Below are 22,758 nucleotides of genomic sequence, written 5' to 3'. Positions count from 1 at the left end.
AACTAAGCTTGCATTTCGTTGGTTTCAGTGCGTGAAGTCATTATTTTGTAAAAAATATGTACCTACTCATGAAGAGAACCAAAGTTTGTTTACTTCCGTAAGAAAAAAGTGTTCCGAATTTGTGGATTTCAAGGGTCAAAATTTTTCTTCAAAAACTTGATATAAAAATTAAAATTTGCGATCGCAAGAAAAGCTTCCAAAAGAAGGTAAAAGCGAATCATTAAAGTTCAATTATCGATTTTCTATGATTTTTTGAACATTGACCGATCTGTAAACTGTTCCGAATATGAGAGATGACTGTACTTTCAGAATATTTTTTTCACTCGTTTTTTTTTTCAGTTTCGTCTTAGAGCGTTAGATTTGGGCTCCATGGACGCACTCACTTGAATTGATAGAATTGAGCTTTGATGAATTTCCTGTCAATATTTTTTGTTGTTGTAAATTTCTGGTTTAAATGCTATGAAGTAGCCATAACGAGCAAGAGATAGCTGGATATATTTTTAATCATCTCATATGCAATTCTCACTTTCGAGTTATTGATGCAGTTTGGTTCAAAATCGTGTGCTCTTTCAGAAAAACCAAAAATATCCGATCCATTACTTTGTTATAGAAATCTGGAGGAAATCAAGTTTGTTCGCGAAAACTTAGCAACATTTGTAACATAAACTCAGTATTTCGATATCATTTCCATTTCTGTTCCCCAAAATTTGGCAACCACTTCCCGCACGGAATCTTGTCCTGGACGGGTATAGCGGAAAATGGATGGAAAACCGCATCGCGACTCAACAAACCATTCCAACCGCCATCCAGTTCGGCGGAGTAGTAGCAGGTAGTAGTAAGCCGCGAGTCCTTTGAGAAACACGACCCAACTTTTGCTGCTGCATTCCTCCACCAGTTGTAGACTTTCACACGAACCCTTGTTTCATAGCCAGCTCAGCCACGTGTGGAGCCCATTCCAACGGAACTTGATGAGGTGAAAGTTCTGGACGGTGTAGTGGCGGCCCCCCCTCATATGCCGCTAGTATTATTCACGTAATAAGTGATTTGTTTGGTGCGTCTGGTTTGCTCTGCGGAAAAAAGTCGGACAGGGAAAAGGCCCTGGAAGGAAGAGTTGTTTGGCTGGTTGGCCTTTTTTATTCGTCGTTGGACCCCGTTACTCGTTCACTTGCAGTCATGAAGTGTGACAAGCAGGACGTTCCCGGAAGATTCGTCCCTGCTAGATGCATCAGGACAAGCGATTCCCTACGACGACCTACGCCGACAGGATGCCCGCGACGGTGTTGAACTCCAACATGTGTGCCGATTACCTCTTTTACGTGAGTCGGGCGGACATCTTCTCCGTCTACCCGACCATCTTGCGGGAGATTCTCGTTCTCGAGGAGGTCCTGCGGGCGAAGAAAATGTGTGTGTTTGGCCAGACGTTGGCACCGGCCGATAAGGTGTCGCTGCATTTGCCCAGTGAGTTTGAGTGGCAGCTGAAGCAGTACTTTCGGCTGTTGGAGCAGCAGAAGAAGATCAACGCAGCGGAGGAGCGGGGAATGTAAGTTAGTTAAGTTACGTTAGTGATAAGAAAACATGCGTCCAAACGGTTCTAGGTATTATCCTCAACCCCATTTCCTCGAACCTTTTTTCCTGGAGCCCATTTCCCCGAAAATTATTTCCGCTAATTTTCTATTTTTCTCTGCCTAATTCTTTTTTTTATAATTTATAGACATATTCAAAAAACAAGAATTATAGTAAATAAAAATTTCGCGGTGCTGTACATTGGAATTTCATAAAAATTCAAAACATTTTTAAACAAGCCCAAACATGCTTAATATGATTATCAATGCAGAAAAAGCACTGTAGATTGTGTTCAGTAGATAAGACTTCTATTTTCATGGAAATTTTGAAGTTTTCTGGAAAGATATTTTTTTGCCCCTCTGATTTTCCAGACCAATTTAATGGGGCGACATAAAGTTTGAAAAATATTTGCAACGGCCTTAAACAATATTTAAAACGCAGGGAAATGCATTTTACAATGCTTTTAGCTTATTGCACTTACAATTTAATTGCAATTTTGAGGTTTTTCGAAAAAACTATTTATTGCCCTCTGATTGTTTGGATAGTTTCTGAAGAAGGGGGGGAGACAAACACTTTGGGAAATATTTAAAACAAACAGAGTGACTATCAAAGTCACCTCGGTTTTTAAAGTAACTATTTTCAGTGAATCTATTTTAAAATACTTTTTAGGAAAAAATCCAGAGTTTTTTTAAAGGACCTATAAATATATGAAACAGAATAGCTTATAGGACCATTTAAAAAAAAAAAAAAACTTTGGAAATGTACATGGGCACTGTCTGGCTTACCCCAGTACATGTTTTAAAAATAAAAATCTTGAGGCAACTCTAACCGTTTGAATAATATTCGCGGTTATGGATTGAACATGTAATTTCAAATATTTTGATGCTTATAATTAAATGCCAAATTTGTCAAAACTGTTCTTATGTTGTGTAATTTTTCAAATATTTTAGGGTAAAAATATAAAGACATTGAAACACTCTGAGTAGCTTTTTTCCAACATACATTAAAGCATTACCGGAATACAAATTTGGGTATGTCCAGAAAACCAGAGTTCTTAGGCTATTTTCTCTAAAAATATCAGCAGTTGTTTAATTTTAGCAGAAATAAACGAAATTTTGTAAATTTTAGGCAACTTTCTACAAAATCCAAAATTATGTTTGTTTGTTCTCCCCATTTAAAAAAATCCAATAAAGACATTAAAACCACACCATGCCTTAAAATAGCCTTTTCATCAAAATTTTGAGAGCCGTTCAAAAGAAAAGAAAAGAATTTTAATGAACAAGCGAAAATGTGCGGCTCGTAAAAAGAGCGGTTTAGTTTGGTAGTTTTTTGATAAAGTTATAGGATCCAATTTTTTGGTATGGGTAATTCTCTGCCAACGCAGACAAGGAAATTCACAAAAAATCATCAGCTGATTGATTTTGTAGGAGAATTTCGGGAGCGATTGTCCTTTGTGTGATTTGCCTCCTCTCTCTTTTGCGAGATTAAAAAGTTCGCAAGCGAAATTGATTGTTTTGCGATTATTCCATCCCTGCCTGTTACCAAATCAGTAGGCTTAGTGATTTTTCACGCTCAAATATTGCAAATTTCGCGGGACCCTGATTTCCAAACACTAAATTTCACGGAAATTTCGCGGATCGTGAAATATGTTAAAATAACCCTGGAAATATAATGTTAAAAATGCAGAAACTACTTTTTATGCTTCATTATATATTATTTTTTAATAAGCTAATAAAAATTCTTCACCAAATTTGAACAAAAAACTTTTCCTAATTTAAAAAAAAATCCATTGGTTCATGGATAGGCTTTATAAACGAAATGTAGGGTAGAGTAGTCATCAATGAGACACGGGGAACAATGATAAAATGGCTCTCACAAGTCGTAGTTTCAACCAATCAGGCTTATATTTGGGGGAAAGGTGTGTCTACTGGATACACGTCTGCCATATTAGTGGCTTTGGTTATGGACGCTCCCTTGAAAAGTAATTCATAAATGTTTGATTCTGGGGTGTAAAAGTAAATTATGGACAAAAAATACTTTTTCGCTCGTAGGCTGCCATTTACACCAAAACTAATATTTCTTAAAATTTCTTTCGACGTTCTAAAGGGATTAAGTTGGGCTACAATGTCCTTTCATTAGATTTGGCCTAAATTTAGAATAAACTCAGAATCCAGGGCTGTCTCATTGTTCCCCACTCATTTCAGCCAATGGGTAACAATGAGACACTTTGATTTTTCATCAATAAACTTTTCAAAATCGATGGAAATCTTTCAAAACATGAATTAAAAGCGATTTTTGGCATATTTATAGAGTTTAAACTTCATTTAACCAAAAATACAAAGTTATTTGGTATTAATATATGGATTTTACAAAATTGAAATACTTTTTAGTGTAACTTTTGTTATTAAAAGTTTCATGTTGGCAAAATTGCTATAAAATGTTCAAGGCAAGTCACCTGCAATGGAACAATACAAAAACATGATGTTTTGCTAGAAAAATGTTGATTTTCGTAGAGTGCCTCATTGTTCCCCACCTGTCTCATTGTTCCTGCCAAGTGCGTCTACAATGAGAAAGTTGAATAACTCTGGCTGTAGATGTCGGATCGATCTCATATTTTTGTCAATGTTAGAACACATTAAAAGAATGATAATGCAACTAAAAACTCATTAAAACATGCTGATGAAAAAATTAGAAAAATCGTTGAAAGTTGAAAACCAAAAGTGTCTCATTGATGACTACCCTACCCTAATGCGTATTCTCGGTTATTGAAATGCTTGTTTAAATATTTGACCAATGTCACTTAAAAGTTTTCGCTAATTTGCCTCTTTTTTATCTTTTTACATTTTATTGAATTTCATATCAAAGCAAGATTTAACAATCTTGTCCAGCCAAAATTGTGAAAATAACTTTTGTAAAGTAAGTAGTAAAAATATTGTTTAGGGTTTCATCTCACTTTTCAAATACTTAACCCTTTCAAAAAATCAAAAATAATTTAATTTGTATTAAATTAATATTATTTTTACTTCCTAGGAAACCATCCACTCAAATAAACAAAAAAACGTGAAAATTAAACAGGACACAGCAAAAAATCTGAAATGTTCTTTAAAGATCAAAAATACTATTCTTACCATATAATCTTTTAATTGATTTCTAAAAATAAATCAATTCAATTTTTAAAAATTTGTGTGATCTCTCAAAAACTAATTAAAAAATACTTGTTTAGTCTGTTTTAACAAATTTTGGTTAAAAAACCATTTGTAAGAAAAAAACTGTTTGGTATAAGAATAACTGCAATCAAATGATTGATGATGTCATCCTTGTGATCACTTGATGATCTAAAAAAAATATGTTTTACTTTGACTGATTTTAGTTAACATCATTTAAGTATTCGTTGTATTTAATTCTCAGAAAAATTTCAAAGTAAAATAACAATTTTATGTTTATGCATGTTTTGCTAACAATAGGGGGATGGCGTCGCTATTTTTAGACCACGTTTTCCACTTTTTCTCATCGAAACCGACTACTTTATCGACTTCATTTTGCTGGGCGAGATAGGACGCCGTCTATTTTTAGACGATGACTCAGCACTTTTCCACTCTTGCACTTAAAAAAAACCACATGGCAGCACGATGTAACGCCACGTCCCTATTCGTCAAATGATTTTTCAATTGAAAACTAATAAAATTTAATTAAAAAATCTTCATGGATGAAATATTTATTATGTTGTTATTTATATGCAATGATTTGATTAAATTGATAAATTTCACGGGATTTCACGGAAATCTTCAAATTTCACGAATTTCACGCTGTTCGCGAAATCGTGAAAATTCACTATCCCTACCTCGATCCCTACAAATCAGCCTTCAATTTCAATTTATTCTCAAGGAAAAACGTGAGATTAGGCTGAAATTTTCTAGACAATTTACTGAAAACAAATATTTAAAATATTTTTGAATCCGTATTGAAATTACAAAAAAAGTTTTAAAATTAGTGTTATTATTTTTGTGGTTAAGTTAATACAAATTTGATGTATTTTTTGGTCTATACATTTCACTTTTTCCTTGAAATCAGAGGGCAAAAAAATAATGAGGTATTAAAAATAAATTAGAAAAACTTGGAAATTTACCAAAGCTACCGTCTTTAAGCAGATTACAGTTTTGGGATAATTTACGTCCAAATTGCCATGTTCAAAAGCACACTCGTTTCATGCAACACTCTTTTCAAGATAGTGATCCCGATTCCGTAATCGATTTGACAAAGCTGCATTAATTTTCTCAAACAAATAAAAAAATGCCTCTCAATACAGGACTCCCAACAATAGCGTGCAAGTGGCCCATTAGAGTTTGCTGTCGAACGACGATTATCACGCTCTCGATAAAAATCCGCGCCACCAGCAGTGCTGCAGCTGCCAGCGAAGGATTATTATCGTCATGCACCTCCAAGTCAAGGTGTCTTGCGGCGGGCGTCGTCTAATGTGACGATATATAAAGAATTGCTCCTCATTTTTTTTAGGGGTTCTAGCCTCAATCAGGTGCCACTTTCGTGTGACGAAGCACTTTGCTTTTTTTTCGGTGGCTCAGCGATTTCCTTTCGAGGCTATCAGGTGTGTTTGTCTAATTTTTTTTTTTTTTGTTTCAGGGGTTTGCAATTTTTTTGCCTTACAATTCTCTAACAGAAAATTTTTATTAACTTGCTTCTTCCAGCCAGCTTAAAACCTCCATGGACCTCAAGGAAACCACCATCTGGGAGTCCAAAGCCAAGTCCATCGACGAGGTGTCCCCGTTTTCGTCCCCATCCCCGGGGGATTCGGCCGCGTTCCGACGTAAGCGCCGTCGCTGCTTCCCGGACAATCCGATTGATTTTTGCAACATCGAAGAGTACAACCAGTGGCGGCTGGAGGACATTGCCCGGGCTGGAATGCTTCTTGGGAAGCCCCCGCGGGACGTTTCCTTCGACGACGAGTTCGAGATGCGCAAGGTTTATTCGATGATATACGACGTGTTTCGGTGTAAGTTTTCGAAAGTCACATGTTTTTTTTATGTGTTGTTGGTTCGATTTCCGACGGTTCAATGCCATATCGGAAGAGGTGCATTTTGTTCTGGATTCTTATTTCCCGATATCACGATAGGGGTCGTGTTGAAATAAATCGAAGCTGATTTATGAGTTTGGATTGCCCCGTAGAAAATTGTGTCATCGGCTTTGGGTTCGGGAATCGTGCATGTTTGAAGATTTTAACATATTTTTATGATGATTTTTTTGCGGAAAAAACAGTTCTAAGACAATCTTGCTATGCATTTCCCTGAAGTCTCCTTGATACACGTCCTTTTGGTGTTTTGATGAAGTTTCAAAACAAAAGAGTAGGGAAAGTTCACCCTCTTCCAGTCAATCAAAGTTGTAGTGGGTGCGTGCCAGAAATTTTCCAGCCAGACAAGTTTGCCACTAAGCTGCCTATAAAACCACATAGTTTACCTTTACTGTATACAATAGATCTACGTAGTGCCTTTTGCTACGCACCTGTTGAACTTGGTCCCAAAATAACCAGCGGATGCAAATGAGGATAGAAGTTTATTCTTATGTAAACCTGTAGAGCAAGAGGTCTATTTTTCAACCCAATTATTACTTGTTCGAAGTCGAATGCAAAGCCAGAGTGTGGAAAGCACCCCATACCTTAAACTCTCCGTCGATTCTACCACATAGACAATATGCTTTCAAGTTCGCCCCTTCCAGCAAGAACTTTGCCCTTCTACCGGTACTGCTATACATACTGTAAGAATCACTTTCGGTGTATCGATGCGAATCAAATGCAACACCTTCTGGTGGGGGTTGAGAATCCAGCCTTGTCGAATCGCGATGTAAATTGAAAGCGCGATACGGAAAGGTTAAGGATGCCAAAACTTTGGCTAAACAGTTCAAAGTTGCTTTCGCTGGTTAGCGTTAGAAATGGGAAAATTGAAACTTTTGCCCCGTTTCGTTTGTTTGCCTTATTTCTGGGTTTAAGGTTCGAGGCAATTGATCTGGTGCATGCAAGGTACATTTCGCTTGCGCTTGCATTCGATCAAGATAGGTCGTAATTTGATGAGTTTACGCTGATTGGTTTGGCAAATGATTCGTTGCACAAAAGACCTTTTTGAAAGAGAAACAAAAATCTTTGATATTTGCTTTCTTTTTCAGTTAAACTTGTACTGCAACAGGCATTGAAGAATATACACTTTTATGAATGTTATCCTCAGGTAAGAATTGCGTCATAACCAACGTGAATAATCAGTTTCCTAATTTTTATGTTTTTGTTCCTTCGAATGTTAAGAAATTTGATTGTTTACTTTAAAGATTAAAAGTAGAAACATCTTTCAGCTAAAACATGAAACGACCCGCGTGTGGCTCATCCTGTACGACATGTACCTTCGAAAGTTTGCAAAACGTGAACCTGAGCAAGTTGTCATCAAAAATATGATTTTCAAGGATGCAGAGTTGTTAGGTAACTTGAAGAATATCTCGTATATGAGCAATTCTCTTCCAAAACCGGAAATGGATTTTGTTTGTATTTTATATTTGGCTCCAACTTTGTGGGGGCCTTCCCTATGACCGAAGAAGCTATTTTGTGTCATTGGTTCACCCCATTTTCGAAAATATGTAACTTTTTAAATTAATTTTCTGATCAATTTGGTGTCTTGGGCAAAGTTGTAGGTATTGTTGAGGACTATTCAGAAAAATATAGGTACAGTCATGCCTCGGTTTAGCACCGCATATATGTAGGGGATGCAAAACCGAGGCGTTCATAATTGTGCTTCAGTTGATTTCGGCTATATGGCTATAATCGTATGAAAAATCACAAAACTACGTTTTTTTTGAAAAAAATACTCAAAATTTCAGTTTTTCGCAATATGGGTATCAAACGATTGGGTTTTCTTTATACATTTCGAAAGTTAAAACATTGTTTTAACTAAAAAAAATCACAAACTACGTATTTTCGAAAAAACTGCTCAAATTTAAGTTTTTTACATTATTCATATCAAACGATCAGGATTTTATCATCCATTCGAAAGTAACAATACAAATTTTTGGAAAAGCTAAATTTTTTTTTACAATTCTGCGTATTTTCTAAAAGTACTAAAAATTTAAGATTTTCACAATATGAGTATAAAATGATTGGAATTTTTCAAACATTTCAAATGCAAACATTTATAAAATTTTGAGTATTTTCAACAAAAAAAAAATGTTGATACATTCGTATTGTATGACAAAATTCCGAACGTTTGATATCCATAATGTGAAAAACTAAATTTTTGTGTATTTTTTTCGAAAATACGTAGCTTTGTGGAAAAATTGAGTATTTAAAAAAATGTGTTATAGCTTTCGAAGTATATGAAAAAAATCCAATATTGTAGAAAACTGATAATCTGAGTTTTTTTTTTGAAAATACGTAGTTTTGTGATTTTTTTTAGTATTTATAACAATGTTATTACATTCGAAACAAATGAACAAATCTCGATCATTTTTCAGTTTTTTAAAAAAGGAGTATTTTGTAAAAAACTGATATTTTGAGTATTTTTTGTTTCGAAAATACGTAGTTTTGCGAAAATTTTGAGCATTTTCAATATTTTGTCATTACGTTCAAAATGTATGAAAAAATTACCATCATTTGATACTCATATTGCAATAACAATAATTTTGTGTAATTTTTCGAGAACCATTGCATTTTTAAAATAAATATTTTTGTGAACATTTTCATGTAATTATACAGCAATTTCATTTGAAAAGAGCCTAAACCGAAAAAAAAGTTCTCCGATCGGACTCAAAATTTTTCTGGGGGTTCCTTGGCCAAAATAATTAGACCAATATTTTTTTGTTTGGCCATTAGGGTGACCTACATCGTGCTAAGGTGGTTCAAAAAATGGCAATTTTCGTAATTTTTTGCAAAAACCACTTTAAAAAAAAAAATCAAAATAATCAAAATAATAATCAAAATACGCAACTTTTGGTACCCTAACATGTATAGGTCATCGCTGAAATTTCTAAGTTATCGCAGTTTTAGTGAACAAATTTGATTTTTTGCCAATTTCGTCATTGTCCTGTTTTTTTCGCGTGGCGCGTCGAAAAACTCAGTATTTATTTTCAAAAAATCATATCTTGGAAACGTACGGTTCGACATCGCAAATTTTGTAATATGTTATGTGAAATTTTCCGAGGAACCCGATAAAAATATTTTCAGACATAGGCTCTTTGGTCCAGACACGGTCAAAACGCCATTTTAAGTTTTCATACGACTTTTTCAAATGGTCAGCTAAATTTTTGAAACTTCTTACTATTTTTCCCAAATAGCCAAACTCCGGGACCGGTGGCGCAGTGGTTAGCGTGGTAGCCTCTCACCCCAGTATGGCCTGGGTTCAATTCCAGACGGACCCGGTGGCATTTTTCGAGACGAGGTTTGCCTGATCACGCCTTCTATCGGATGGGGAAGTAAAACGTCGATCCATTTGCGTAAAAGATGTTTTGAGTGACTCACCACTAGGGTGACAATAACAAAAAATTACATCAGGGATACCCTCTGATTCGATTCCTTAGGCAAGAATAAGTATCTGTGCAAATTTTGAGCCAAATCGGTAAAGGTTAAGGGCGACCTTTTTACCGTTGAAGTTTATATGGGGAAAATCGCAAAAATGTATGCAGAAAAACATCGATTTAATATGTTTCTGCCAGGTGGCGCGGGTCTCGCCCAAAAATTTTCAAGAGTGAGATTCTTGTAGGAAATTTAATTTCCTACAACTTTGTCGAAGGGTGCAAAACGATCCGAGTTGATCCTAATTTTTGATGATTTTTCTAGTAAAAATTATTTTCTTATGTACTTCTTATAAAAAAACTTCTTATATACCCCTTATATTCTTTCAAGTATATAAGCCAATTTCTTTTCATCGCATTGCTAATAACTCATCAGGATCAACTCGGATCTTCTTGCACCCTTCGACAAAGTTGCAGGAAATTAAATTTCCTACAAGAATCTCACACTTGGACAATTTTGGGAGAAACCTGCGCCACCTGCTGCCAAAATCCTGAAGCGATGTTTTTCCCCATACATTTTAGCGATTTTCCCCATATAAACTTCAACGATAAAAAGCGATCCCTTAGCCTTAACCGATTTGACTCAAAATTGACACAGTAACTTATTATTGCCTAAAGAATCGATCCAGGGGGTATCTCTTCAGATTTCCCAAAATTTTCATTTTTTCTTGTCACCCTACTCACCACACATAACCTTCGGACGCCTAGAAATGAGCAGAAACTTGCAACAGAGCCCACAAAAGACCCGGGGGTCGTTAAAGTGGATTGCTTTGCCTTTTTGCCAAACTCATACCCTTTCTTTTACGGCTAAGACAGCTAAAATGGGATGAAACGACGCGGAGATATGATTTTTTAAAAAAAGTGGTTTTTGCGAAAAATGACGAAAATTGCCATTTTTTGAACCACCCTAGCACGATGTAGGTCACCCTAATGACCAAACAAAAAAATACGGGTCTAATTATTTTGGCCAAGGAACCCCCAGAAAAGTTTTGAGTCCGATCGGAGAACTTTTTTTTTGGTTTAGCCTCTTTTCAAATGGAATTGCTTTACAATTACTTTTCGTGTTTTACGTACCATTTTTGTATGGACAGCTGCAAAAATTGTATGGAGACTTGTATGGGTGAACAAATTACACAAAATAGGTTCTATGGTCATAGGAAAGCCCCCACAAAGTTTGAGCCAAATAAAAAAAAAATACATAAAAATTAAATGGTCGAAATCGGCCGATTCCGTAGAGAATTGCTCATATGTAAATTCGATATGCTAAATAAAGGACTACTCGTAGAAATCGAACGCTGTCTGGAGGGAAATAGCGTCAAGATTGCTGCTGCGCTGACTCGCATCCGCATTCAGAATAGCGCATACAGCTTGATCACGCTGCTTCCGCCCCACCTTCAGGACGACAAGGTGGCCGTTGTGGTATCGAATCCCATCATAACGGGGTGGATCAACACATTTCGGGTGAAGAACAAACGGCTGGCCAATGAGCGGCTCAAGAGCTTGGGGTATGAGGTCATTGAAGAGCCGGTGGTTTCGAACTCGAGTTTGTTAAATCTGTTCAACCCCAAGGAGAAGCTTTACACTCCGCTGTCGGTGGGAAGGTTCAAATGGGACAAGTTGTGCCAGCAGGTTATCACCATTTATCCGGAGAACCGAACGGAGTTTATTCGGTCGGAGATATTCCAGGAGCACGAGATGGTCATTCAGGATCGGTCGTTCATGATCGGACCGTCGATGTTCGTCAATCTGCTGGATTTGTACGAGTTGAATGGGGACGTAGTTCAGACGCACATTTCTTCGCCAAGATCAACGGCATACTTGGCCTCGCTGTTGGCGAATAGTAAACGATGCAGGAACTTTATAGCGTTCGGTTGTGGCAGCAAGTTGAACGCCTATCGACAGTTTATGGCGGATTTGGGGGTGAACAACGTAAAGCTGTACGCGGAAAGCTTCGTGGATGTTAAAGAAGGAGCCCACATTGTCGACAAGGTGGTCGGGATCTTCGCGAATCCTCCGAGCTCGTACTCGGCGGTGAGCGATCCGATCGATTTAATTTGTAGTCGCGGAGGTGACCTTTCGATGCTGGAGATTTTGTCCGAATCGGAGATGACTGACGAGAGTCGGAAGAGGGTGTCGAAGCTGCTTGAGGAACAGCGTGAAACGTTGAAGTACTGCATGTCCAGGCCACAGATTCAGTTCATACTGTATCAGACGCACTCGATCGTGCCGACCGAGAATGAGGTTATGGTTGAGAAGGTGATCGAGTACATTAATCAGAAGGCTTACGACGTGCACTATCAGGCCGCTAAGGAACGAGAGCAGGCAGCGTTGGCTGAGGCAGCTGGAAATTTGATTGTGAACAGGTTGATGATGGGACGACAGGACACGAGCAAGAAGCCGGAGGAACCTGTTGACAACGAGACGGACGCCGATGGAGAATCTCGAAAGGCTTCTGAAGAAGATGTGGAAGTTCCCTTGAGTGATCAATTCGAGATGGCTGAATTACCGGACTTTTGTCCCAATAAAGACGGTTGTCTAGATTTTGATGAAGACGGACTTTATTTATCGCTGATTAAACGCAAGGAGGTAATCCGGTTAGACTCCAAATACTTGATCAAGATCGCAGAAGTTCGAGGCATCTTCGGCGATACCAATGGCAAATCCTCCAGAACGAACGTCAAGACGGTCAAGCGGTCGGAGAAAAAATCAGAAGAGCATGAAGCGGCTGACTTTGCCGCAGGCAAGCGACGACTCAAACGTCGCAGCAGTAACATCGACTCCCTAATCTCAAGACTCAACACCCCCACCCAAGCATCGATAAAGCGCGGTCATCACCACCGGATGTCCTCGGTCGAGCACAAGTTTATGTTCTTCGACCCGTACCAAGAGTGGTGCCCTAAATACGCAGCCGTTCGCAGCGAGAACAACCTGTCCGTTCTGGGAAGTGACGACAAGCTTTCGCTAGTGTCGGTCGATACTTCGACGACGCCACGTGCTCGGATCTGGTGGCGGGATACGATCGAGTACGTGCGGAATCAGCTGCGGCTGAAGAAGGAAGCTCCGTGCAGCGGACTTGCGCCGTTCGTGTTGAAGCGGCAGACCGTACAGGACGAGGCGGAATGTTCGCGAAGGTTTCGCGGATCACGGCACAAGCGAACGCCGTACCCGTTACCGGTTAGAATTCTGGAGTTTCGACAGTACAATTCTGATAACAGGTAAATCTGAAAATATGACGGTCGTTCTTTGTTAATAACAAAGTTATTGTCTGACTTTCAGCTTGTTGTACAGCAGCAATCGAGCCGGTCGAACGCCCATCAAGAATACGAGGCTGAGTCGACAGAACGCTATCTCAAGTGGATTTGGAAGAAGAGTGCGAGTACGGTCGTCGCAGTCGTGTTAAAAAAGTAGGCCGTTGCCAATTGAGGTCAAAGATTTCAAAGAAAACACAACTCAATCTTTTTGAAGTTGATGCCAGTAATCGCGTCGGTTTCGTCAAAGTTTGATAGATTTGTGTTCCCTGAACACACTCCAATCGACAGAGTTAAATTAAAAAGAAATTTCCTGCTAATAAATAAAATTATGAACTTCAGGAGCTTGAATCTATCATCATCCCATGATGAAACTGAAGCGTTTATTGACATCAACTTCAAAAATGTCAAGTTGTGGAATTAATGGATTTTCAAAAAGAAAAAAAAAATCAGTAACACAATCTTAAGCATCTGCTTTTAAAAAGCACCGCCTTCAACTTACTGTAAAACATGATTGAAGATCAAAAGACAATCCCACCTGTTGTTCAATTAAGGCCAAAGGACAATCATATAAGTAATGAAGACAGTTTTTAAATTTATTTTCATTTTTGTAAAACTTACACGTAATCGGGAACATTGTCTAAGGATGATTTATCTCGTGACGGTATTACCGTCTTAAAGACCTCTTCTATTTTTGAACATTCGAAAAGGCCGGTTTCGGGTCAACTGCTGAGTGAGTTGGCGGAGAATGACCCATAAACACAATTCAACTCTGATTTTTTTAAAATTATTTGGCAATTTTCTTTCCTCCTATTGGTGCTAATAAAACTCGCGTTCAGAACAAAACTGTGTGAATAATAGCGTATATTTTAGGGTGTTACGATAGATTCCAAAGATAAAACTGTTCCGTAGTTTGTAAAATATTCTTAAACTAAGCCTTCTTAATACAGCAACGTTCGTTGTTGGCTCGCCTTTGTATGCCTCCCGCTTCAATCATTTACAAGCAAAAGTAATGGGTGTTATTTTATAACAAAAATGTACATAAGTTTTTTTTTAATTTTATTTATGCGATATAAATATTTACCAGAGCGTACTACTGTATGGCTAAGCAACTAAAAGTCGTGCATGTACAACGATATTTCATTGAGCGGTACAGGATTAAAAACGGAGGTTAAAAATAATAAAAATACAATTTAAAATAAAATACAAAAAAATAGTCAACTATGCGTTTCATTTCGCCTTGTTGCTCGACGCCGGTCTCATAGGATTGGCGGCGCCCCCGCCGCCTCCGCCGCTGGCCTGGGATGCATTTCGCCGTGCTTTAATCCGTGCCTGCAGCGTCGCAAGCAGTCCGTTCAGAACGTCGTGGTTGGGAATCTTCTTCGCAAACAGCAGCCGCTTGACGGAATCGTCGTACGTTAGCAGGGCGACCATGTTCTGCAGCAGGAAACCCTGGCAGTACTCCATCAGCTTTTGGGCGTTGTAGACCTAGCAAGGGAAGGGGAATGTTAGTACAACGATGGCGATTGCGATCGAGCGTCGGTAACTTACCTTAGCGTGGATGTACATGGCCACCACGTTGTCGATGTCGATCATTTCGGCGCACCGGGCTTCGGTGTACCGGAGGAGCCCTTCCAGCTGGAAGAAGCTGGCTGCGGCCATCAACTCGAGGACGTCGCCGGTGGCCACGTCCAGCGAGTTGCAGCCTCCACTATACAAGAATTGCATCACCAACTGTTTGAGGAAGAACAAAATTGGAATACTTTTTTGTCGGAAATATTTTCAGAATTAACCTACCTCGAATATATGGTAGCGGATGTCGTTGATTTGAACGGTTGGTGTGCCCGTGCCCTCGTTCAGCTTGGAGCTAAGCATACTCTGCAAACGGGGCGATGCGGTCACCAGCACGATCTTGTGCCCGTAGAAGATGCGGTTTTCGACTCTGTAAATTGAAAACAAAAAAACGTTATTTGGTATTCAACACCGAAAAAATGAAGCAAACACTATGTTTGCCGATTCACCAGGTTTTATTTTTTTCACCAAACTAAATATTATGCTTGGCGGTTACCTATATACATGTTTAGATACCAAAAGTAAAATTTTCCGAGGAATCCGATAAAACACCTAACTATTTTTCCTTAAAAGCCTATCTAAAACCCTTTCGTTTGCGTCCAAGACAGCTAAAATCGGTTGAAATGGTGTGAAGTTATGATTATTTGAAAAATGTGTTTTTTTTTGCGAAAATCGACAAAAATGGTAATTGTTTTGGACCACCCTAACACGGCGTAGGTCACCGTAATGGAAAAAAAATACGGGTCTTATAACCCCCAGAACCCCCAGAAAAATTTTGAGCCCGATTGGACAACTTTTTTTTCGAATCGTGCTATTTTCGTGTTTTGATGTTCGGAAAAATACCCAAATTTTCAGTTTTTGCATTATGGGTGTCAAAAGATTTGTTATGTATTAAAAAAACGTTTTTGTTAAAATTTGTTTTAAAAATTGTTATTATTAAAAATACAGAAATTTTCCCAAAGCCACGAATTATAAAAAAAACAAAAATTAACATTGTTCGCTAAATGAGAGCCAAATTCCAAATTTGATTGTTTTTCCAAAAATACGTAAAATTGTGATTTTTTTAACCCTAAAAGCAATTTTCAAATATAGTCTAAATCTTTTATCAATTGACAACAATATTGTAACAAATTAAAATTAATTTTAAGACAATAACTATCAAAATGTTGGAGAAATTTTCGTTCGTTTGAAAAATTTTGTATTTTTTTAATCTTTTTGTTTTATATTTTTTAAACAATTAATTACTTTTAAAATGTCTGAGAAATTAGCGATCATTTGAGACCATTACTGTAAAAACTGAAAATTTTAGTTTTTTTTAATTTCCTCATTTTTTGTATGACCAAATTTCACCCCCAGATCTAATGCCACGTAGATTCATACATTTATTTTAGTATTTTTGAGAACAATCTAATCAATTTCATAATGTCTGAGAAATTTGCCATCATTTGATTCCGTATCAGGGGTAACATGCAAAAACCAAAAAAAAAAAATTATGTTTGCAAAAGACGTAGTTTTGTAAAAAATATATATTTAAAAAACATCAAAACAAATTAATTCAAAAATTTTAAAAAGAAGTGCAATTACTTTTTGACTTCTATTCGCAAACAAAATTAATTGAAATATTTTTTTTTTCAAAAATCATAGTTTTTTTTTGAAATTTTGTTGTGTGTTCGAAAACAATACAATAACTTTTAAAATTTGAGAGAAACTTGAGACCCATATCGGAAAAAAATCCGTATTTTTTGTTTAAAGTTTTGAGAAAATGTTGCATATGTTTAAAAAATACTAGCATGGAAATTAAAATAAAGTCTCAAAAATAATTAAGCTAAAACTCGCAATTCCAAATGTGTCCAATAAACTTTTTTTTTTTTGGTTTTTGCACATTGGGTGTTTTCAATATTTTTATACAGCTGTTCTTTTAAGTATAATGGTTTCAAAAAAACACAAAAGGCAACAAAAACAATGGTTTATTCCACATTTTTGAAAATAACTCCAGAAAGGTCCTGTTTGGTGGAAAGTGAGACTCCAAAACATAAACAAATGAGAATTACAGTATGTAAAAAAAGTATTTACACCCCTTGGGCACTATGTACGTATTGTGATGAAACATCTAAACAATTTAATGTTGACAGAAACCTAGTACTACGTTTTGTTCAGAAACTCATGCCAGACATTTTGCTACAAAAAGCTCATGAAAAGATGATTTCTATAAAAAGTTATATAACAAATACTATTACGAAAATAAAAAAGGTGCAAAAAAAGTTTGTACACCTTTCGAAAAATTAACATAAATAATGTTATTTGTTGACAAATCACCATAAATCCAGTCTCCCATCTCCAAATAGGCATCTTTGACTGATTAAAAAATAATTAGGATTGAATATAAAGTTTACTAACTACTTAGTATAAAAGTTTATATAACTCTGGAAATTCTATATAAAACTTATCTTAACTTAATTTTGAAATCTTCTAATTCAACTAAATGTAAATATATTACCATATAATTGCTAAATAAACATTTTGGAGTGGGTATAACACCGTTTTGGGGGTATTTGTATCGATAGAATAGATTTTTCGTTGGAATTTCGTACCAACCCGGAATTACGTCGTCGGAAAATCCGCCGGCATCTGAACTGGTCCTCAATTCACAAGTCAACCTATGTGGCATCAGAAAGGGCATAAAATTTCCGATCTTTTGATACCCATACATCCAGGTTTTCTATAAAACCCACGTTTTTAAATACCTAAGCAAAAACATTGTTATGGTTTCGTTTGAGCAACCTGCCAAAAATGTATGGAATTTCTTAATTTTTGTTCTCGTGGATCAAACTTACTTTTTGCCCAGGTATTTAAAAACGTAGGTTTTAAAGAAAACCTAGATGTTTGGGTATCAAAAGATCGGAAATTGCCCTTTCCGATTCCACATAGGTTGACTTGTGAATTGTGGACCGGTTCGGATGCCGGCGGATTTTCCGACGACGTAATTCCGGGTTGGTACGAAATTCCAACGAAAAATCTATTCTATCGATACAAATACCCCCAAAACGGTGTTATACCCACTCCAAAATGTTTATTTAGCAATTATATGGTAATATATTTACATTTAGTTGAATTAGAAGATTTCAAAATTAAGTTAAGATAAGTTTTATATAGAATTTCCAGAGTTATATAAACTTTTATACTAAGTAGTTAGTAAACTTTATATTCAATCCAAATTATTTTTTTAATCAGTCAAGGATGCCTATTTCGAGTTGGGAGACTGGATTTATGGTGATTTGTCAACAAATAACATTATTTATGTTAATTTTTCGAAAGGTGTACAAACTTTTTTTGCACCTTTTTTTTTTTTTCTTAATAGTATTTGTTATATAACTTTTTATAGAAATCATCTTTTCATGAGCTTTTTGAAGCAAAATGTTTGGCATGAGTTTCTGAACAAAACGTAGTACTAGGTTCCTGTCAAACTTTAAATTTTTTACATGTTTCATCACAAAATGTGCATAGTGCCCAAGGGGTGTAAATACTTTTTTTACATACTGTAATTATAAGAAAAAAGTACGGACAAAATCCAACTTTCAGTATTAAAATGATTATCAAAATAAAACAATAATAACGTGGCTTGTATGGAAACAAAAATTAGAGCAAAAGTTCCGCATTCTGCTAAGAAATCAAGCATTGGCCTGAGACATGTTTCTCTGTTATGGCAATACCTAAAACCCAGCAAACAAAAATTCTTAAATATAACTCTTGAAAACTGTTCAACCAATAGTTCTAAGCTTTGAACTATCATGCGTCTCCTCCAAAATCGTTCAATGGAGACGCATGGCGTTTCCCTCCCCCCACCCAACACTCACCTGAACGTCACATCGCTCAGCTCGGGATTGTTGACAAACTTGGGGTCGATGCGGGACCCGTTGGACGGTTGCAGCACCGGTTCCTTGATCTGCTTGATCGGTTCCCAGCCGAAGCACGTGCTAAAGATGTCTGCCAGCAACAGCGTGGTTCCTTCCTTCTGCAATCGGAAAAATAACCCGGTTAGAATTGGGTGCTTCAAGATGCTTATCGTATTTGGGGGACGTACCTTGCTGTAGCGGAAAATGTTAAACAGCAACGGCAGACACTCGGTCACAAACTGCTGGCTGTAGTCGTCCGGACAGACCTGCAAAAAGTCCTGCAGCAGCTGGTCGATGACGGCGTCCAGCCGCAGCTCGTGGGCCGCGGCCAGGGCGTGCATCCAACAGTGCAGTGTCCACGGAACTCCCAACGCGCGTAGCTCAATGGTTATATCTAGACATTCGAACGAAACGGCTGTTGATCGATTTGCATTGAGTTGATCGTGGGTATCGTAGGCATTACCTAGATGGTTATTCTCTGCGCTATGGTACATGGCCTCTTGAAGACTTTTGATCTGCGTTTTGTTCAACGTCGGTGGAGCTTCCGATTGGCTTCGTTCCAGCTGGCTGCGGCTGGTGCTGTCCCCTTCGGCGAGCATTTCCTCCAGCGAGAGCACTTCCCGGCTGCCGGGGGCAAGTGGATGGGACAGTAGCTTCCGCAGCGATACCCGTTGACCGTGGGCGGCTGCCACGGAGATTGCACTGTAGGGTAAAGACCTTGTAAGTACGAGGGAAACCAAGGGTTCGACCTGCTTTTCAACTAACCTGTAGCAACCTCGCTGCGCACTTCCCGAGAAGCACAGCGAATCCTTCAGCTGAGTAGACAGGAACGCGTGGGCTCCGTGCGCTAGTAGCAGCGACACGACTTCGACGACCCCTCCTCCACTGGCAACCTGCAGCGGCGTTAGCGTACACTTGTCCTCGCTCAACCGGGCGCCGCCCTCAACGTGAGCACCTCGTTCCAGCAATATCCGCAGTGCCTGGTAGTTGCCCTTGCAGGCCGCGAACGTAACCGCCGTCCAGTGTTGCGTTTCGGGGTGAATCGCCGGACAGTTGGGATGCGTTACGGAGGGGACTTCGATGTTTGGATCGGCGCCGGCATCCAGCAGCGTCTGGATGGCCGCCTCATCGTTACGAACCGAGGCGATCATCAGTGCCGTTAGACCCTGGTGGTTCAGGGTGTCGTAGCGCGTCGTTGGTGGGATCAGGGACAGGGCCTGGATCAGGAGTTCGGCACGACCTGTAAGCATCAAACGGAACGCTAGCGCGTACGTCGCTCGTCGTCCGCACTCGCTGGAGTCCTCCTGAAAGATAAATAAACTCAACGTTAGACAAAGTTCAAAGGTTGAAGATCGCTCAACTTACAATACTGCTGGTGGTGGTTGACGTGGACGAGTTAGATGACAGTGAACCGTGCAGCGGTTGTGTCTGACCGGAGTGGTTCGACGAAGCTATGCTTTGGCTGGACAGGGTAAGTCTCTTCGAGGGTAACTCTTCTTCGGACATGATCATCCGCGGAGGACAGTCAACGCCGGGTAGCAGCAGACGGGCTGCCTGCATAATGTCGTCTTTGTCGATCAGCAGGGCGTGCCGATACTCGGCATGAGCCGACGAAACCCGCAGCCACTCAATCAGTGGAGGTAGCACAACGTAAGCCCGTTCGTAACACAGCTCCTGGATGTTGGTACCGCCACCGTTGGTAGCGACTCCGATGTCGTTGTGCTCCAGCTGTGAGCAGCGCATAAAGTAGAACAACACCCGGAGGGCCGCTTGGGACATTGTAATGTGCCCACTTCGCTGCTGGGCGCGACTAACGAGGTCTTTCAGCTCGTGCAGGCTTCCCACACAGGTTGTCAGCAGACACGGCTCCAGGGCAGGACTTTGGGAGTTTGAGTTTATCGACGATTGACTAGCCCAACGTGGCATGGTGAGTGCTCCGGACGCGACACGACCTGCATTCAGGTGTGCGTATGGTTGCAACAGTCCCCACAGATCACCCGATCCAGCGATTGCATGTTCCAAGCCGCTGGACGTCAGCGTAGCCGTAGGATCCGTTGGTAAACACTGTAGGAAAATTTCCTCCAGCAGATTTTCCAACCCTGCACACAAATAAACCGCGGCGTACTCATGGACGAATCTACCCAACCTTGCGTCAGCCATCCAACGATGGAATCTTCCCACGGGTAACTGCAGTCCAGCTCTCGCCGACTTACTTTGCTTCAGTGCGCTATCACCAGGAACCGCAAACATGGCGGCCGCTCGAAGACATGCTTTGATGCAGGAATCCGCCAAAGCTGGTGATAGAACGACCTTGAACGCCCCGGAAACCTCGTGCTTTGAACACAACCCTATGCTACCCGACAGCCGTTGAACTTCCCGTGCAACGCGTACTAACGCTCGCTGCAGAAGGTAACCCAGCCTGGGAACGGCTTCCACCGAAACCCTCTCCGAGTGTTCCCGGCATCGACCTGATCGTAGAACTCTCAAAACGCAATGCTGACTCCACGGTGGATGCTGTAACTCCACCAGCCGGTTATGCGAGTCCACCCAAACAAACTCATCGGCGCTGGTGACGTTAGTGTTGACCGTTTCCAGCGAACTGTACCGTCCCAAGCGACGCTCCGGTTCGGAACTCTCCGACCCGGCACTTAAACTGCTGTACGTTGAGGTACTGGTGTGCGACCGCATCGTCAGCTGCTGAATAGCTAGCTTGATGTCTTCAAGCCCTCCCCCGCCCCACGGAATCTTCGCCGGTGTTGCCCGATGACGAGACCGGGAGTGGTTCGTGCTGGCCCGTGAACGGGCACTTCGGTTGGTCACTCCGGCCGCCAGACGATCTTCCGGTAGTGGACCTAGCGGTCCATTCGCTCGATTACCACCGGGGGAGCTACTGCCGTGACCCGTGTCGGACATGGAAGCGTGACCCGATGATCGGTTCTCGTCGGACGAGCTGTGACACTCGTTGACCCGCTGAAGCCCCCGGAAGTCGTGCGTTCCCGTGTGGTGATGGGTTCGCGTAATACCTAGACCCTTTTGGGGAGGACCGCCTAGCGAGTTTTGCTGGGTGGACTGCTGGTGGTGGTATGACTGCATGGCATGATGATTTTGGGTAAAGTGTTGCTTCAGATGGCTAACGCTGCTGGCGTTGCTCGAACTGTTGCTGCTACTGTTCAGCGGTTCGGTGGACGATGTCGACGAGTTCAGTACACCGTTGGCAGCGTTGAGCCGCTGCTTGGCGTTGTTCGCGTTGGCACTGTTGTTGAGGTTGGTTTTGTCCAGCCCAGAGCTGATCATGGCCGGTTGCGACTTGACCGGTGAGCTCTGCACGGTTTGTTTCGCTACTCCGGACACGGCCCGATGGGGACCTTGTGGGTGCCCTGGTTGAGGTCCACCCGATTGATGCTGAGGTCCGTGTTGGTTAGCGGAATGCTGCAGCTGCTTCAAGTTACCGTTGGCAAACTTGTTCGGTCCCACGTCCCGCTCGGGGATCATCGCCGACGTGTTGTACGACAACTGCTGGTGGTGGTTGGTGCTTGTCGTACTGGACACGGTCGTGTCCCCGCTCTGCTGCAGACTCTGCACCGGCGACAGACTGTAGTTGCGCGGATCTTGCTGTTGTCCACCGCTGTTGATTCCTGGCCGAACGGCGACCTCCTTGGAAATTCGCGGCGCTGGCGTTGCCACGGCGGGACTTTGAATGCGGGGACCGGACGAGACCGGGTTCGAGGAGGCAATGTAGTGATTGCCCGGGGAGAGTCCGTTGGAGCCACCATTTTGGAGGTTGCCGCTGGAGCTGTTGACACCGGAGCTGGTGGTGGTGGTGCCACCGTTGGACGGCGAGTTGACGTGCCCGTTTGCGCCGGAAGGTCTGTAGGGGTGGAAAAGGTTTGTGGGTTAGATGCTGATCAACGATTGCGATGGACAAG

The 22,758-nt window shown here is 40.3% G+C and overlaps 2 protein-coding genes across 7 annotated transcripts in view; one reads left to right on the top strand and one right to left on the bottom strand.

Annotated features, from left to right (window-relative positions):
* The first annotated feature begins 852 nt into the window (after positions 1-852).
* LOC6032410 lies at positions 853-13,528 on the top strand. Of its 2 annotated transcripts, none has more exons than XM_038258153.1 (6): positions 853-1,540; positions 6,267-6,571; positions 7,735-7,793; positions 7,915-8,038; positions 11,405-13,334; positions 13,396-13,528. In XM_038258153.1, exons 1-6 carry the CDS (start codon positions 1,221-1,223, stop codon positions 13,517-13,519), a joined length of 2,862 nt encoding a protein of 953 aa, XP_038114081.1. In that variant the 5' UTR covers positions 853-1,220; the 3' UTR covers positions 13,520-13,528. The 2 variants fall into 2 exon arrangements, with proteins under 2 accessions (XP_038114081.1, XP_038114082.1); XM_038258154.1 differs by lacking the exon at positions 853-1,540 and adding an exon at positions 6,033-6,166.
* Positions 13,529-14,152: 624 nt separating this feature from the next.
* The window catches only part of LOC6032411 (ankyrin repeat and BTB/POZ domain-containing protein 2), a 168,861-nt gene continuing 160,255 nt past the window's right edge, over positions 14,153-22,758 (bottom strand). For 3 of the 5 annotated variants that reach the window (XM_038254498.1, XM_038254497.1, XM_038254496.1), the window contains 7 exons: positions 20,198-22,700; positions 19,598-20,136; positions 19,296-19,534; positions 18,794-19,226; positions 15,165-15,309; positions 14,919-15,101; positions 14,153-14,855 (listed from right to left, as the gene is read on the bottom strand). In XM_038254498.1, the coding sequence (XP_038110426.1) occupies positions 14,598-14,855; positions 14,919-15,101; positions 15,165-15,309; positions 18,794-19,226; positions 19,296-19,534; positions 19,598-20,136; positions 20,198-22,700 (4,300 nt within the window). In that variant the 3' untranslated portion in view covers positions 14,153-14,597. The remainder of the gene's footprint in view (positions 14,856-14,918; positions 15,102-15,164; positions 15,310-18,793; positions 19,227-19,295; positions 19,535-19,597; positions 20,137-20,197; positions 22,701-22,758) is intronic. The other 2 variants (XM_038254500.1, XM_038254499.1) reach the window with 1 other exon arrangement.

Source organism: Culex quinquefasciatus, chromosome 2 (assembly GCF_015732765.1).
Source record: "Culex quinquefasciatus strain JHB chromosome 2, VPISU_Cqui_1.0_pri_paternal, whole genome shotgun sequence".
Lineage (NCBI taxonomy): Eukaryota > Metazoa > Arthropoda > Insecta > Diptera > Culicidae > Culex > Culex quinquefasciatus.
This window is presented reverse-complemented; position numbering and strand designations above follow the sequence as displayed.

What these genes read in the sequence shown, in the direction of transcription:
- LOC6032410 (XM_038258153.1), top strand. Translation starts at nt 1,221, where the DNA reads ATGCATCAGGACAAGCGATTCCCTACGACGACCTACGCCGACAGGATG. An exon ending in GCAGCGGAGGAGCGGGGAAT is followed by an intron (nt 1,541 to 6,266) that starts GTAAGTTAGTTA and finishes TGCTTCTTCCAG; the next exon opens with CCAGCTTAAAACCTCCATGG. An exon ending in GATATACGACGTGTTTCGGT is followed by an intron (nt 6,572 to 7,734) that starts GTAAGTTTTCGA and finishes TTTCTTTTTCAG; the next exon opens with TTAAACTTGTACTGCAACAG.